This window comes from Borostomias antarcticus, assembly GCF_949987555.1.
Source record: "Borostomias antarcticus genome assembly, chromosome: 24".
Classification (NCBI taxonomy): domain Eukaryota; kingdom Metazoa; phylum Chordata; class Actinopteri; order Stomiiformes; family Stomiidae; genus Borostomias; species Borostomias antarcticus.
In genome coordinates this window covers 13,000,425-13,019,104 of record NC_140257.1, presented here as the reverse complement: position 1 = coordinate 13,019,104, position 18,680 = coordinate 13,000,425, and the positions used below count along the sequence as shown (strand labels likewise).

The 18,680-nt window shown below is 44.2% G+C and overlaps 1 protein-coding gene across 1 annotated transcript; it reads right to left on the bottom strand.

Annotated features, from left to right (window-relative positions):
- Window positions 1–8,439: 8,439 nt before the first annotated feature.
- On the bottom strand, window positions 8,440–9,609 carry b3gnt5b (UDP-GlcNAc:betaGal beta-1,3-N-acetylglucosaminyltransferase 5b; the record flags this gene model as incomplete). The annotated part of the gene is made up of 1 exon (XM_084457779.1): window positions 8,440–9,609. One exon carries the CDS (start codon window positions 9,607–9,609, stop codon window positions 8,440–8,442), a length of 1,170 nt encoding a protein of 389 aa, XP_084313905.1.
- Between the last annotated feature and the right edge of the window lie 9,071 nt (window positions 9,610–18,680).

Here is an 18,680-nt window from a genome sequence, read left to right as displayed (position 1 = left end):
TGCTTGCCATGTGGGTCTCTTTCCCTCTTTCCTGACCGTAGCAGAGAGAACAGTGAAAGTACAGCTTGGACATGTTTATTTATTGCTATGATAACAGAGGAACACCCACAGACACCCTACCTCTGACCATGTGGCATGGTGGCACAGTACTATGCATTTGTCGCCACTGCAAGGTCCTGGGTTTGATTCCCGTTTGGTTGCACTGGGGTCACATTCTCCCCAGGGCTGTTGGCACCAATGTTGGGGGCGATGTCCCGGGCCTTTCTGTGTGGAGTTTGCATCTTCTACTGTCACAAGATCCTCCACCCATAAGAACCCCAATACAAAAACATTCAGAAGAACAGATTGCTGACCAAGACTGACAAGAGCACTTGGATTGGTCCCTAGGTGCTGAAACATGCCAACTGCGCTGCCCTTTGACAGATTAAAATACCAACAGGAGGTCATTTTTGAGGAACCACCTGAAGAGGGTGCCTGCTTAGCAGTAACATGAACTTGAAGGTTTCGAATCAGCTCGGGAAATGTGGAAAAAACTAAAACACTGTTCAGCTAGAACTATCCAACTACATGTCCAGAGCTCGTCTTTCACGGGTTCCCCAAATATTCTGACAGGTTTTTGTCATTTTTATTATTATTTTTTCACAAAAGTAATCGGGGGTTCATCTGCCAGGAGCTTTGGACAGTGGATGCGGAGGAGTGGAGACAGCAGCAGGAGTAGGATACACACAGAGGGACGCTAGCGGTGTGTAGCCCACAAATGCGGATGTCTGCGTCTGTGAGGCAAGGGCGGAACTGGGATGTGGGGGCCCGGGGAAGGTGTTTCCTGCCTGGGGACCTGCCTGGTCTGGGTCTACGGCTCCAGCGAAGAAGAGGTCGTTGCCCCGGGCTCGACTGACAGTGGGCGGGCCAATGAGCAGGCTAGCACCTTGCATGGCAGCTGCCGCCATTGGCGTGTAAATGTGTGTGCGAATGGATGAATGAGAGGCCATTGTAAAGTGCTTTGGATAAAAGCGCTATGTAAGTGCAGTCCATTTACCGTTTACCACTAATGCAATCTGAAGAGGAACAACTGACGCTGTCAGGCCAAAAGTCCACATCCATTTCCTTTCCATTTCAAACATTTGAAACTGAGGTCTGTCAGGATCACCAGTTCTGTTTCCCTTGCAAGACAATTCTACATTGTTGTTTGTGAGCAGGCCAGCCCAGTTCATTGTCCCCACTCGAAGAAATCGGAGGGAACTAATAAAACGGTCTACCTTTCACAAAGATGTAAAGGGCCCACCACTAGAGGGTGCAATTTTCAGTTAATTTCCCGCATTGTCTATTCATGGGTTTCAAATGTAGTACACCTGCCATGTTGGGGACCAACACAGGTGTTTCAAATGAATTAATTAGTTCTACACATAGGATTCTATGCAGTAGAGCCAATCAGATAAATTGAAACACCTGTGTTGGTCCCCAATATGGCAGGTCTAGGACTACATTTGAAACCTGTGCTTTGTACACAAAAGAGCTTGAGCAGTTTCCTAGCATGTGTGTCTGACTTTCAATTTTCATTGGTTAGTGTAGAGTTTAGGTGCATTATCTTTGTATTTCACAGGTTAAAATAGATTGATAGTAGTTGTTTACCTATAGTAGTGTATGACGAGGTCATGTATATGCATCCAACTGTCAGCCTTTTTTCATGCCCAAAGGTCAAGTGTCTGTAGGTGTTTTACTTACTTGGTATTCCTGAACTCACATGGATAAAAGTACATGTAGGTAGAAGATGTCATGTGATTCATAAAAGTGAGGTTCTAGTTCAGCTTGACTCTTTCAGCACACAGTCAGCCCCACTGCAGTGTTCCCTTTATTTAACCTTTTGGTTTTGTTGTCATGTGAAGTGTGTGTGTGTGTGTTTGTGTGTTTGCATGTGTGTATCTGGTGAGTCTAAGGGTTGGGCCTAATAATCTTCATTGTTGAGAGAGTTTGAGCTTTCAAGAGGGGAAATCCAAATAGTGAGACTGAAATATCCATAACTTTCTACATCGGTTCCCAAAATGCAGATAGGACTTGAACCAATGCTGCCAATTCATTGAGATCCAAACACATTCCATCCAGGCCACTTACTGAATACATGTCAGTCATGGAGACTGAAATTATGAGACAAGTGTCCTGTGTTGTGCAGTGTATAGGGAATGTTTAATTATTTTAAAACATTGTTTTAACTTTCAGACCTGTCCAGAAAGGATTTAAGTGTGGGTGGAGGCATCATTCTTTTTGAGTAAACGGTTATACATAGGCTAGTTCTTCCGGAAATGTGTGTTTCATTCTGTGATTATCATATTAGATTACCTTGGTATTCAACCCCTGAACTAAAGTAGATTAAAATAAAACAAATTGAATAAAGAAAGTTTTTCTTCCGTTTCACAAAAAACATGAAAAAGAGATTTCCTCATTCAGCCCATTAGGCATGAGGGTGTCTAAGTAGTGTATCCAGTATGTCTCTCTCTCCAGAAGAACCTTGTCTCTATCGCCACCTCTCCGTGGTCAGTTTACTGTCTGTATACCCATGAACCCTAGTTCACTGACGCTGTGTTGAAGGCTGGTGAAGTGTCGCGCCACCGAGGATTTCAAATCATGATTTCGGATTGGCGATTTATGTTCACAGATCCTGGTCTTGAGTTCACATATTGTTTTACCAACATAATACAGGTTGCACGGACATTTCGATAAATAGATCACATATTTAGTGTTACAGGTGATTCTGTCTCCAATCCTGATGACTTCACCCGATTTCGGGTGAGTGAACTGGTGACCCCTACACATAGAATAACAATATACACAGTTATGGCACGGAAAGTTACCACTTGGTATCTGAGACATACAATGTGTGGGTGGCTTAGGTGGGCCTATGTCCGATCTAACTAAAAAGTCATGTAAATTCGAGGACCTTTTATAGAAATATCTGGGCGGTAAAATATCATATGTGCACAAGTCTACACAGTTTGATATGACAACCAAAAGTGAGCTGAGGTGCATTTTGTTTCCACTGACACTGCTTGAGATGTTTCTACAACTTACAACAATTGTCTCAGTAATAAATTAGGCTATACGTTGCATGTTTTTTACCAGGTAAATGTTTAGTAATTGGGGGACTATGAAAGAAAGGGTTACCAAAAAATGTTCAGAGTAAGTTAATTTAGCAATAGAAATCCATAAGCCTAGAGCCAATGGGCCTAGGATATAGACAATAAACTACCAGTGGAATGGTGGTGGAGCAATAGCGGGAGCATTTCGGATTACTAGCGGACCGCTGTCCCTGACGCTAATAATCCACCAGAGGTCTGCTTGCCATTCGATGTGCAAATGGCCAGGAACCCGCCAGCGGATTCAGCTGGAGGTCCGCCAGCTCGTCCATCGGGGACCTGCTGTAGGTCCGCTAGCCTTGTGTTATCTGGGTTTATCCCTTACCTTTGTCCAGAAACAGAAGTTGAACCAATTGCAGCAAAATAGCTAACGTTACAGGAATAATCAGTCTAACTGCTTTAGCCACTGACCGCTACCATTAATGTTATGGAAGCTGCTGCTAGTTGTTGTGAGCTCATGAGCTAACTGGCTATCCCGCTTTTATTGTGTTGGATTAGCATAGGAAGCATTGGAACTGATGTGTCCAGGCGACAAGACCTATCTTAATTTATCAGATATTATTTCATGTCATTTCAATTCACAGCTATTTCAGTGGCATGACTAGCTTCCGCCCTACCAGTCCTGAACAGAAACAAGCCAGCCACGCACATAAGCCAGGCTGGACCTGGCCTGGTTATACTTTTGCAGTGCATTCATCACCATCCTGCCCCTCCGGCTCTCAGAAAAGCTCCCAGCTATGCAGGTAGACCACGACATGGTCGCTTTGACTACGGTCTACCCTGCATGTAGAGTTTATGGAAAACAATGTAGATAGATACAGTAGATACTGTAGACTCAGGATCACTCAGGCACTTTTATAACCTGATGGCAGCTATTAAAGTTATGGGGGTCAGAGTTCTTTTTTATTTTTTTATTGACATTTGTCATGCAGGCACCTATTCCGTTACCGAAATGAAGACATTTTTTGAAAGATGAAAGTCTTTTCTCCATGTTGGCCCCAGTTGTAACCCCCACTTTTTATACAAAAATAAATATTTTGCACCTGGACCAGAGCCAGCAGGCACCTACTGGTTTGCTTTCAAGAGGTTTTTTCAATGTCCAGGACAATTACAACAGGCCGGGAGCCAGGAACAGCCCTCAGGATGTTTTCTGCTAGCCTTTTTTCCTTTGTTATTTCTCGTTAGCCTACATGGATACCTTGGGCCAAAACAAGTGATGTGACCTGTTTGGTCTCAGGGAGCCAGAAAAAAACTTGTTTGGACATGGTCCTGGCAAAATGATGTAAATGCAAAATAATAATAAATAAATAAAGTTTACTCTATTGTTGGTTGGCTTCTACTTGAGTGTATCGCATTGGACAAGCTATATGTGAAATAACATTTAAAAGCATTTGATTTTCTACTTTAGTATTCACTTTTCATGTTCACTTCAGATAGCAGTAGTACCCATACATATTAACCTGTTGTTAAATGCAAGAAATTGCATTGTACCCCCAATATGGATGGCTAGTGACTGAAGATTCAGTTTTCTCTGATTTTAGGTATAGAGAAGATTTTTGGCCACAGCAAGTGTAACCTTTGAGATAGAAAGGTCAACTTGGGCTCAGATTGAAGCTTATGAACTAGGGAAGCTTTCTATATACAAGTGAGGCATAGATATTCACCAGAAAGCGCTGAAAAAAAAATCATTTTTATGAGACATTGTCAGGCGGACAGTATTTATTTGTGTCTTTAACAAGCCTTGTTGAAGAAGCTGGTGGCCATCCATGGGGAAGAAACTGCCTCTGTGGCGTGCAGATGTGGTCTTGATGAGGATCACAGCCTCCTGCCTGAGGGGAGTGGCATGAAGAGATTATGGCCGGGGTGGGAGGGGTCAGCTGCTGCAATCTTCCTGGCCCGCTTCAGGGTCCTGGAGTTGTGCAGGACCAGGAGGGAGGGCAGGTTGCAGCCGATCACCTTCTTGGCGGATCGGATGACGCGCTGCAGTCTGGCCCTGTCCTTGGCTGTAGCGGTGGAGTACCAGATGGTGATGGAGGAGGTGAGGATGGACTCAATGATGGAGGTGTAGAAGAGCACCATCATTTTCTTTGGTAGTCCGAATTTCTTCAGCTGCCTCAGGAAGTACAGTCAAACCGGAAAGTCTGCACACCTCTTTTTCCTTCTCCATGTTTTATTACATTACAGACGTTCTACAATAGATTGAATTCATTTTTGTTTCAATATTCTATAGAAAATAGCCCATAATGACAAAGTGAAAACAGGTTTTTAGACATTTGAAAGAGCACAGTGCCCACCATCATTCGTAAATGGAAGAAGTTTGGAACCCTCAAGACTCTTCCTAGACCTGGCCGCCCGGCCAAACTGAGCAATAGGGGAAGACGGGCCTTGGCCAGGGAGGTGAGCAGGAACCCAAGGGTCACTCTGACAGAGCTCCAGCGTATCCTTGTGGATATGGGAGAACCTTTCAGAAGATCAACCATCCAGGCAGCACTCCACCAATCAGGCCTTTATGGTAGAGTGGCCAGACTAGCAAAAGTAGCAAAAGGCACACGACAGCTCAATTAGAGTTCGCCAAAAGGCACCTAGAAGACTCTCAAACCATGAGAATCAAGATTCTCTGGTCTGATGAAACCAAAATTGAACCTTTTGGCCTGAATACCAAGCATTATGTCTGGAGGAAACCAGGCACCACTCATCACCGGGCTAATACGAAAATGCTCAAGGGTTATCACTTGGCACCCTCCTGTATTTTGAAAAGGTTCCCCCAAGCTACAAGAATCAGCAGAGAATTTTTTTTACCCAACAAAACCAGGTTAATCAAAATAGCAGCATGAGACTCCTGGACTACAGTATGAATTAATAACTAACACCAAGATGCTACAAGCGAACAGCCAGTAGGATTCTTGTTTAAATCAATTTTAAGACTACTTGTAGGAGATATGGTGAGGAGTATATGATTTTCATATGGAGGACTGTCATCTGCGTCACTCCTGTGCATGCGTTATTAAGCCATGTTCCACTGTGCCATGTCATGATGTCATGCATAACTCAGTTTGGCTCCTGCTGAGACCATAGAAATGACAGCTGTTGATTTGGGAGAACTGGTCTGGCTGCTCAGAGGATCATGTTGGTTACAATCTTCTCGACTGGGCGTAATGTCTGTCTCTGCATTCAGAGAACAATACATTTAACCTTGTGTAAGGCTGCCAAGCAGTATTTGTTTGCAGCCTACATTTCTCCTCCTCATGTCTATTCTCGGCCCCTCGTGTTCTGTGTTCTATATGTATGATGGTACGGTCTCAGAAAGGAACAGCAGGGACACTGTTAGGATTACCTGTTCTCCAAAACAGCTGGTCTGTTTCCAAGACAACCTCACAAAGAGAATAATTCACACAAATGATTTAAAAGGGGACAGAGAGGGGGCCATGCACCTTCTCACGTGCAGGATTACCTCAACATCTTTATATTCTCTTGGTTTGGTGGTGTACCCTCCAATAATTGTAATGTTTTGCATCCTAAAGAATGATCAATTATCAGGTTGATTTATTTTATAAACGTTGAGTAATGGGAGAGAATGAGGCCATGAGAAACCACCCACTCTCTAAAGTAATCTAAATGTCCAGTGGGTTAATTGATTCTTCTTTCTCCTTGTTCCCCGTGCGGCCTCCTAGAATAAATTGCATTGGCTTCTGCACAAAGGAGTCAAAGAGCGAAGTTGAAGTGCTATATATAAATGAACATTCCTATCATCATAGCCGATTATACATTCACTGAGCTCCTTACCTCCAGAGGCAGACTTGAGACTACAGCTACAGCTGTAACAAGTGCACTGTAAACATGTTGTGTCAATTAAGCAGTGGAAGCGATTGTACAAATTTAAGAGTAATTTGCAGGTTTATTCTATTGATAATACATTGGGGCAAACTACAACGGCGCACAAGGAAAAATCTCACAATGCTCTGCGAATGTGATGCAGTGACATCCAAAACGGCTAAAATGGTGGCGGCCAAAAATACATGCGAAACAAAACCGAACTGATTACAACACCACCACTATGTGACATTTGCCGCTGTATTGGTACACTGGTAGCCTACACACATTGGTAGCCTACATGTCACTGACCTAAAACAATTTAGACAATTGTTGTTGTTTATGGACAGCTGGGTTTGACACAATTGGCTAATCCTTGCTAGTTTCTTGACCCTTGCCAGCCAAGCAGCACAACATTAGACATTTTCATTGTGAAAGTCTTTTTGTAGCCAGGTCTGAAATGTAATCTAGTGTAGTAGTAACTGAGTGTCACAGGGAAAGCTCAGGCCCTACAGAACAGTATGGTATGAGCCTTATTCCACTGTTGCTATGGAGACAAGTTAAAACACATGAAAGGGTTGTAGATGCTATTTTATAAGATCTTCATCTTAGATGGCTTTAATTTAATAATTAAAGGTAGCCTATTCCAAGGCCCAGTTGTTACCTAATTACTGGCTTGAGTTTCACAGGGATATATAAAGAAATGGGAGTTACACTGCTGTGAATACCTCTTCTTTAATGGACAACTGATGATCAGGGAGATTACATAATGCATTAACTGGCACACATTTGGACTGGGATTTTGTACCTCGTAACATGACATTTTTGGCACACTTAAAGTCTGAGTCACAAATAATGATTTACACACATAAACAATCGAAAACCTTAAACTTTTTGATATGCTTGTTGTGTAGCCATTTGCTTGTTTACTTACTTTACTTAAATATAAATTCAAATACATAAATTAATACATCAAACACATTAATTAAATATTTAATTAATTAAATATTAATGATTATGTTTAAGTTTGTAGAAATGGATGGTCTAGTAAGTTCCCCTGACAACCAGACAGTGATAGCCTCCATGTATATCAACTGTGGAGAAGAATAGAATTCAAGACCAGGTACACATTCTCACAATCAGTTTAATTGGAGGAGATGGAAGAGAAGAACAAAATAAATTTAGTTAAAGTCCCATTTGTCAACCTAGCATCTGGACAGCATCTCCCTGGGGTACGTCTGCTGTTCATCACCCTCGGTCTCTGCCTCCCCACAGGAGTAGGTCTACTTCTCAATGCACCATTAAGCTATCACGACCTGTAGCACCTGGTAATACCACAGTAATAGCTACAGTATGACTCATACCTTTCCCGCCCTCCAGCAACACTGAACACTCGCCTCCTCTCAGGCTTACTTAACAACTGAAAACGATGAGGTATTATTACGAAACAATCCCTCACTCTATTTTGGACCGAGAAACATTCACATGTGAGCAGGGCTACCTAGGAAAAGGCTGCCTTGCAGGGGTAGGTGTCGACGTAGTAGGGTTTACAGAGCAAGGCGAGCCTCACGGCCGTGCAGTACAGTCTCCCCAGGAGTCCAGAGTTCAGCGTCTTGACCCGCGGGTGCGTGGCCGCCCTCCACAGGTCGTAGATGTCGGCCACGTGGCCGTGCGACGTCATCATCTTGTCGTAAATGCAGCTGTGATAGGGCGCCTTGCCCTCCCCTGAGAAGTAGATGTGCTCCTGAGGTGAGACGCCCATGGCGCTGGCGCAGATCCCCATGAAGACGTCGTCGATGTAGATGGAGGCGTTGAGGGTCAGGGTGGCCTGGTAGATTTTATCCGCCACGTCCCTGGACACCACATACCCCGCCCCGGCCGTGTAGTCGGGGTAAGACGCCCACGGGTACATTTCGTAGGGGACGTAGTACTTGCTGTCCTTGCGTCGGATGGGCGGTGCCCCCCGGTGCACACGGCCAATCCAGAAGTCTGTCGCGCCTCTCTCGGCCACGCCCTGCAGGTAGCGCACCAGGTTCGGCATGTGGACGAAGATGTCGTCGTCCGCCGTCATGAAGAAGCGGGCGTGGCCGCAGTGGGCGTGCGCCCAGCGGAACTGCTGGATCAGCTTCAGCGTGAGGTTGTGGAAGGTGTCCGCGAAGTCCTGCTGGACGAGGTCGCCGTGGAGGCGGTCCTCGCGGACGAGCGCCTCCTGGAGACGCGCCCCGCTCCCCACCGCCGCCCCCCGCGCCCGGGCCTGCTGCTGGGACCGGGGCGCCCCCAGGGCGAACACCACCTTCACGGTCGCCCCCAGGGCCTGGCGGATGTAGGTCTCGCTGCCCCAGGTGGAGCGGATTGCCTGCCTCCTCTCTATGTTTTCCGGCGAGGTTTTGACGAAGAGCAGGAGGAGGACGTCCTGGCCGGAGCACTTGTCCGGGTGGTTGAGCAGGTAGCGGTAGTCGCTGAAGCTGCGGGCTTCCTTGCGTGTGATGGTGAAGCTCTTGTTGAGGAAGGCGTAGCGGTTGACCAGGTAGCGGTAGGAGTAGGCCTTGACGTGGTTCGGCACGCCTCCGTCCAGTTGCTCCCAGCACACCATCACCACCGACAACACCAGGCAGGTGGTCATCAGCTGCACAACCTGGCACTTGTGGATGCGCCGGAAATTCATGAACATCCTGGAATCTCCACGGACCTCTCTCTGGGGAGGGGCGGGCCAGGTCTCTCGTCAGGTCCGAAGTACGGCTGTGGCGGCGGCGGGACTGTGCGTGTCGGAGTGTGCGTAGAGGGTGGCGGAGGTAGAGGCTGTGGGGGTTGTTCCAGCGGCTGTGTGTTCCAGGGCTGTGTGTGCGTGTTCCATCCTAGGTTTCCTCCACATGCAGCAGAGAGCATTGGTTTTACGTGGCGGTGATACTCGTCAGGGCCGCCCAGACACCATCTCCACCGTCTTAAGTGCGTCGCTCACACTCCGGCCATTACTGAGCCACACACAGCTGGCCTCATAGCGACCGGGTCCCATGCAGCTGCCTCACTCTTCCGATCATCGCTCTGCAATGGAAACAAAGGGAACAACTTACAGTAACTAGTAATATACTACAGGAGAGGTGATAAGGTGTATTAGGAGAGGTGATAAAGGGGACCGCAGGAAGATAAACCTAATTGTCCGTGCCTAGGGTTGTATTGACAGTTCAAAGGTTCAGTTAGTGCTCTAGCGCTCTTGTACAGTAACCATTGTTGGATCTCGATGCATACATGTTGCTAATCAAGGTACTGTAATTGAATTCCACAATGATGAATTCCAGAATAATTCCAGAATGATGAATGAATGAATGAATGAATGAATGAATGAATGAATGAATGAATGAATGAAGAGTTTTAGCTTTAAGTCTTATATGTTCGGTTCCCGTCCGGAACTTCCGGGCATACAAAATCCAGCTAATAAATATTGATCTGCCACTAACTCTGCAGTAGTACAGAATGGGCATACCAAGACTACTGATTGCTCAACAAATAACAAGGATAGTGAGTAATCATTAGGGGAGTTATGCAAGCATGGAGATTGCATTAGAAAAAAACTATATTGACATTTTACCTCAATGATAAAATCATACTTGAACTTTACAGGCATAATTAACTTTAACCTGGTTTAGTGATGTTATGACATAAACAGACAGTTCCGTATTACAATTATAAAATCATAGGTCTGCTTCAAAAAACAAACAATAAAATTTACCCAGGGTTAGAGGGTCACATGATATTTTGACACAGAGACAGTAAATGCGTTTCACACCACAGGGTCCCATCCATTACACATCTGTGTCCAAATTCTGTGTGACAGTTACGCTAAAGTGGTCATATTAGCAGAGAAGTCAAAGGTCACGCTACTGAATGTAAAAGCCAGCGCAGCAAATGTGTCAGTGGGGTTGGTCATAATGGAGGGTTTAAGGCACAGACCTGCTGAAATCGCTGAGAGTCGTGGAAAGCGGTTTGAGCACAATGGATGGTGTCAGAATAGCTCTGGAGCACAAAGCAGGATGAGAATAGGCTGCTTCCGCCACGGCCCTGGGCTGACACCAAGGGGGATCATGGGCCTGGGACTCCCTTCGCACCCTGAGAGCTTTAGAAACATCATTAGTCGGTTTGTACCATGGTCTGTACCTAATGGGGTCACTCACTCAGAAAGGCTCCCTCTCGTCTGGAGAAAGACCAGCCTGGTGATGGGAGCGGAAACAGTGGCTAACCTCTGGTTCACCTCAGCTCCTCAAAAGCTCTCAGGCACTCATGTATTAATGAGAACGTGTGCCTGAAAGACAGCCAGCTATAAGGGAGGTACATACTTTGGTGACATAATAAGCATAAGCAAGGATTATGCTGCTTGGCTATCAATATTTTTTTCTCGCTGGGCTGGTGAACTTAACCGCTAGCGGTTTTGCAAAAAAGGAATCACCACTGTTGCACACTTGGACAATTAACAATGATTTCCAGGCATGCATACGTTTTAAGAATTTTCTTTTCTCTGTCAGTTTCCTGAAATCATGGAAACCATCATGGAAGCGCATCAGCAACTGTACAATGCTAGTTCTCATTTCAAAGGCTTTCAAGAGCGTCTGGTTTGCTCAGAGGGAGGGAAGCTATGCCATCTGAGATTTGCATTCGCCAAATTGGAGAAATTAAAACTGTCAGAGTGTGAACTCAGGAAAACAAGACTTTGTTGATGAAGACTTGCAGTGATCAAAGTGCCAAAAGCTTTTTATTTGTTAGTAGCCTACCCGAGAAATGTGTATGCTAAACTTCATGCTTTTATGAAGTCCTTCAGTTGCCTTTTGAGTCAACTGCCAACTGTTTGGGAGGCCATTTTGAATTGAAATTCACTTCTTGTTTAATATTTTTGGAGCACCCCTTCTAGGATGTCTTAGGATCACCCAAGGAACATATATACAGTAACATACGACTTTACTAGATTACTCCCTTAGTTACTTGTTTATAAAGGAGATGCACTTCTGAGTTCTGGCGAGTAGTGGTACAATGACGACTACCTGTGTTATGATGACATAAGACAGCCTATATTTCCTTAGTCAAGTCAAGTCAAACTTTATTCATAAAGCGCATTTAAAAACACCTGTGGTTGACCAAAGTTCTGTACAGTGGGCTAAAGGCACTAAAACAGAAAGTGCATACATAGATACTGGTGCTAAGCTCATCATGTAATGAAGGCCACTGAAAAAAGTGAGTTTTCAGGAGAGACATTCTATTGCCAACACACACACACACACACAAACAAACACACACACACAGACCAATATGATGAACACACATACTATTTACTATTCTAGGTTACAGGTGTTATGACAGGTTTCTCCTAGCCAGTTAGCTTGATCTCATGCTAGCATCTACAGTCATTCGTAGGATCTCTATAAACACACACGTTTGCAACACACTTCATTTTGGCTTCATTTTGGCTACCTAAACCCTCCCAACCTTGTACATACCCTTGTACTGAAATCATAGAGGCCACGGCACATCATCAGTACAGTGCTAGATCTCCTGTTCCTATAACGAAAGACGCCCATTCATCTCTCTTGACCCCAAGACCCCTGAGCAGGGCCACTAATGCGTGTTGGAGTATTACTCAAAGTAACCAGTTATAACCTGAAGTACATCTGCATCTCAGATTATGTGAGTGGACATCATATTAAGAGATATCTTTACAGTGCATCCGGGAGGTACTCATAACCCTTCACTTTTTGTTATGTTACAGCCTTATTCCAAAACTGATTCAATTCATTTTTTTCTAAAAAATCTACACACAATAGCCCATAATGACAAAGAGAAAAAATATTTAAGAAAATTTTGCAAATGAATAATAAAAAAAAAAGGACTGAAATATCACATGTAGATAAGTATTCACTCCCTTTTCTAATACTCGTGGGGTCTCACAAGGCTGGGCTCCGCCCACAAAACATGTCATCACTGTTGGCAAACACAAAAAGAACTATAGGTTGGAACAGGCAGGTTTTGAAAGGGCACGCGCAGAACGGGCACACTCCGAACACTAGTGTATATAAAATAACAACACAATCAAAAATAAAGGTGCTGTCCAATCTTATGTCTAACATTAACATGAGTCCCACACTAATCGAATTAACTAATTGTTAACCCTCGATACAGCAATGATATTAGACAGTACACTACATAAGCCAAGATACATGATTACCTCCGCCCCAGCGGCAGCGCAGCCACCGGCAGCGCACGGCGAGAGGTAATGTTTTCGTGGTGTGTGTTTGTGTGTTAGCAATATATATAACGCAAAAACTACTAGACCTATTTTCATGAAACTCGGTGGAAGGATGTAGGATTGTCCAACAACACATTCAATTTAGGAGCGGGTCCAAATTACGAGGCAGGTCCATAAGCCACACAAACACGTCCGGCCATTCACCGCCATTCATTTTTTGGACAGAGATTACGCAAAAACTACCAGAGATTTTCATGCAACAAGTAGAGGAGTGTAGCATGGGTCAACTAACAACCTGTTAAATTCTGGAGTGCATCTGAATTGGGCCGACCATTCACCTCCATTCATTTTTTAGATAAGGTTTACACAAAAACTACCAGACTGCTTTAATGAAACTCGGTGGAGCATGGGGCAATTTAGAACCCATTCAATTTGCATTCGGGGCGGAGGTCTGTGCTCTCTGAGCACCATTTCTATTTGTAAATGTGAACAATTGATGAATAGTGGCCCTTATGATACATTACGTATGTCGTGTGACTATGTCTGTGGTGATTATGTGTCATATCCAACTAAAAATAACCTTATGTTAGTTCCCCCCACTGATACCCTTAACTCCCTGAAAAGCTATTAAATTTAATTTCCAAGAAAGTCCATAAGCATGCATCGTTGGGGCATTGTGGCATTACCTCACCATAATATATTCCTTTTTAAAATAATTTGCTGTTGTAGACTCTAGATCTTAAGTACCGTGTTGCAGTGGCTGAAGGTTAGGAGTAGGCTAGAGTTTTGATTCTAAAGAGAACTGTGTCACTGAAGCCCTGTGGACAAAAAGCCAGAGGAAGAGAGAGAGAGAGAGAGAGAGAGAGAGAGAGAGAGAGAGAGAGAGAGAGAGAGAGAGAGAGAGAGAGAGAGACGTACGTGTCACAGTACTGTCTGATAGGTGCGCTTTCTCTGCCACACTGCCTTATTTTCAAATATTCGTACACTAATACAATCAAATTGTTCTCTATAATATGGAAACATTTCAACATTTTCCAGTTGATCCTATGATTGTGACTGCGACACGATAATTGATCCATGTCATTGTTACCACGACGCAAGTAGGCTATCTCACTCCAACTTCACATAGCCTAGTTTCTCTGTCAAAGCAGGGTGTTGTCATTTCTTCCACAGTCACATCCTGAAAACAGGTTCTCCTGTTTGTTTCTGCCTCATTCTAAAGGACGCGCAGCCTACAACACCTGAAACTCAACGAGAGCTGTAATTGATCCTTCTCTGTTGCTTCCCCTAACCGCTCAGACGAATGTAAAACGAGTCCTCTGAAACCTCCCAACCGTCCCAACAGTATAGCTCTAAAGTCACAGGTCACATAAATAGATTTCAAAGTGGGAGTGAGAAATATTCCCTCGTCAGAGTAAGCAGCACTCACCTGTTAGACTATCCCTGCTGGTCTTGTGTTGGGTGTATCCAAGAGTCAGCGAGAAGCAGCAAGTTTAACGACCTCCGGGTGAAGATTCCTGTACAGATCCTCTCCCTGTGAAGGACTGTAGTTTTCCGTTTACTTTTCCCCGGGTGACTGGAGTTGTCACACCTTTCACAGACAGCAGCTGCCAGTTAAGCCTTGTGTGCGTATGCGCGTCCCTTTGGTCCATGTATCGGTGTGCGCCCTGCGTGTGTGTGTGTATGTGTGTGTGTGAGAGAGAGAAAGAGAGGTCCACGCAGACCTGAGAGTGTGGATACTAAGAGTATGCTTTTGAATGTAACGGTTGCCTTGGTTTCTTGCTCCACTTCCCCCTCCCTCTCTGGCTCTGTGGGTGTGGCGGTGGAGGTGGAGAAGAGAAGAGAATCAGGAGAGCGACTGTCCTCGGGCTGGAGCTTCACCAGCACACTTACAAACAAAACCTTTCCTTTGGTTAACATGTTAATGTTGCACAATTAGACTGGAGAACAGCAGCGCTGGGTGGCCGGGACGAAGACTGAGCCACAGAAAGATATAGGAGAAAATGAGTAAGATGTATATGCCTGAAGGGATGTATGATATGTGACAATATGGGAGGATTCGAAACGGCCAGACCATCACTTTCAGGTTGTGTTCAGGGGTGAAAATTAACTTTTTGTCTCACGGTGAGTCACCTGCCAAGGGGACTGTAGATGAAAAAATCTACTGGCCAAGTAGCCTATATATATTTTTTCAGATAGCCTTCCGAAATCTAGTCGCCAATTGGAAATTTTACCTGCATTTGGCCGGTGTTCATTTTCAGCCCTGGTTGTGTTCCTCTTTCAGAACACCATGAATTCCACTATGTCCCGTGGCGTTACAGAAAGCAGAACAAACTCCTTCACATTCAGTTCAACTCAGAGGATGTTCAGATTTGATTAGTAGGCTATTGTTCTTTGATAATTAGTTCTAGATGATTCCTTTGGGACATCAGCAAGACAAATTAGGATGAGACTAAGTTAGTTAGTTACCGTTTCCTTGAGGTCGTTGTGTCATATTATGAGAATAAATCTCGGTGTCTCAGTGGCACAACTGATGAAGGCCTCGAAATAGTCATGACCTCATTGGGTACTACCGTTTTGCACAATCATAATGACATCATTGTCATTCTCGTGTCTGTGAGTAGAGAGAGCTTGGAGTCTGCTGATCAGTTCCTCGAGGAACTACCAGCATAATGATTTATTCATACACTGCACTGTAACTTTTATTCCTGTATTTTGTTTTAAATGTCATTTTTTGCATTTCGTTTATATTACCGTTTATGTGTTGCACTTTGATGCTTTTAATGTCTCATGTAAAGCACTTTGAATTGCCATGTTGCTGAAATGTGCTGTACAAATAAACTTGCCTTGCCGACGTGATCCTATCTCACCATTCAAACCGCAGAAGTCAATGAGTGAAACTAATCACCCCAGGCAATGCATTACCAGTGTGGTTGTCATCTTTGTCTTTTTCATGATTATATCATTATGGTCACTCTATTGCAAAGGGGTTGTTTGGAACCCCAGTGTCCACTCACTGTTTGGCTCTGAGATGAATGGTAGTAAAGAACCACAGCTTGACTGAACTGAACACACATGATGGTGATACATAGTGTATGTGTAACCGAGTGAAACTGGGTTCTCCTGAGTCCTTGTTAAACTATACTTCAAATCAAATCAAACTTGATGATAGACAGACATGCAGAGACTTTATTGATCCCCCCAGGGGGAGATTTGGCGTTTCAGCAGTTGAAAATTTACAAAAAAGTTGGAAAGAAAAGAAGATACATTTAATTGTATGTACCTTATTTTATACACCAACGCAACACAATGTGCTTTACATGAAGAAGGGGGGGGGGGGGGGGGGGGTACGTACTGGTCCAACCCCTAATTTTCCAGAGGGAAGCACACAAACCCATTTGAGCCAATATAGGAGACCTCTTTCACTTGAAGTGAAACAAGAAAAAATCGTCCCTTGTGAGGACATTTTGATGGTCCCCACAAGGTTAGGGTTTAGGGCTTGGGTTACAATTATGGTTAGCAGGTTAGGGGTCAAGGGTTATGGTTAGGCTTAGATTATAGGGTTAGATTCTTATGGCTTAGGGTCAAAGGTTATGCTAAGTGTTAGGTTTAGGGGCCCCCACAAATATACAATAAGTATATGAATGAAACCTGTGTCTGTGTGTGTCCCTGGTATGTTCAGGGTGTGTTCTGAAAGGTCATAGGTGACTGACCATGGTGGGTAAACCAACCACCCTGTGATGTTGGACAACACATCTATTTGATTTAAGATTAGATTGGATGTCTTGGAAAGGCTTGGCTTGGAAAGGAAATCAAATGTACCGATAACCAGGAACTGCAATATTTGCACAACATTCACTATATTTTAACCTTCACACACGTCACACGCATGCCTTCTGTGGTGAAGAACCAGTTTGGGCAGATATGTTGTAAACGCAAATACACAAGTCTACTTGTGTACCCATGTGTGAAAGTGTGTTTCCTATTCAGTCAAATCAACAGAACCACCTCAGACCTGCAAACTCTGGAGTAGTGAAAAAGGTGACGACATACACAACTAAAACCCTCTAGATTCACTGAAACTACCATGGTTAACATAAAAAAGGTGACTGTAGCCAAAAGGTGACAAGTTTGCAGGTCTGCACCTTCCCTACCCCCAAAGTAAGCATGTATAAAGGACTGTCCATATTGTCCATGTCATTTTGGTATTGTGCTATCTGGGTACTAACTTACTCTCAACCTTGTTTTTGTATAAATCACATACCTGGCCTTGGGTCCATTTTCCCCAAATAAGTTCAGACTTGTCAGTGACACTCACCTCCCCCCAACAAATGGGATTCACATAAGCGCACTGTGGGCTGCACTGAATTTGCATGTTTTACTCACGTACTCATGCATGCTACAACTGAATGTGCTGTCGACCCTGGGCCTGTTCTGCAGGCTTGAGATCAGATACCGAGAGTGATGCTTAGATATGACAGCTCAGCTGAAAGGATTGGCCGACCCCGCACCCAACATCCACTGTTTTAACATCATGTACAAGATTCAAGATTTGTCACATGTAATGTACGTGTAAAGTCACAGTGAAATGTTGCTGCCGACTCCATGATCATGCTCAATAACAGATAAGACTCCAAATCAAGTTACAAATTACACATCGGAATATACAGCTCCTACTGCCAATTTGCACCTTCCAAATATTTCCATTCTTTGCAGTTGGTTTCACTGGACAGACATTGAGGGTGTTTGTGTGTAGGAGGAAGAGTGGGAATTTGGTAGAATAATCACTCCATTGATAAACCAATTAAATGATTGGTTTCACCAGCCACAGTATGTATGCGAGTTTCAAATGAACAAGCAAATGGGGAAATCTCGTCTAATGGCATGCAATGGCAGGTTCAGTCTGTTCAGAGGTCCTCGGTCCTAAGACAGACATTAGTGCGGGGTATTTCCTCATACTGATAAGATATATGGTATCTTTACAGTCTCTTTGGCATGAGGAAGTACTATGAGATGCAGTGCACCTTGAACCCTGAACATGGCAAGGCAGTTAGGTACAGAACGACTTTTCCCATTACAATGATGTAGGCTGGGCTCACGAGAAGGTGAATCAACCATCACCCAAATCTCAACCATAAAACTGAACTTGAGCTGAAGACTGGTGGACTATGTATGAGCCACACACCCATGTGATCTCCCATCTGACCACTAGGTGTCAGGGTGCTTCCAGCATTTGAAGCCATGCAGGAAGAGTAGTCATTAAAATATTGTTCACTGCTGCTTCTGTCTGCTGGCTCCTCACATTGTACCTGTGAATGAGCTTGTATAAACTTGGTGTACTCGGTGCTACATGCGACTGATGACATATGTACAGTATGCACTCCAGCTACCACAGACCTAAAGGAAAAGAAACAAAGTGGACATCACAACACACTTGGTATTATCAAAATAGATTTATTCTAGACTTTTCAAAGATCCGAATGATGTTAGCAGTCAGATCAGAGGGGCTGCGG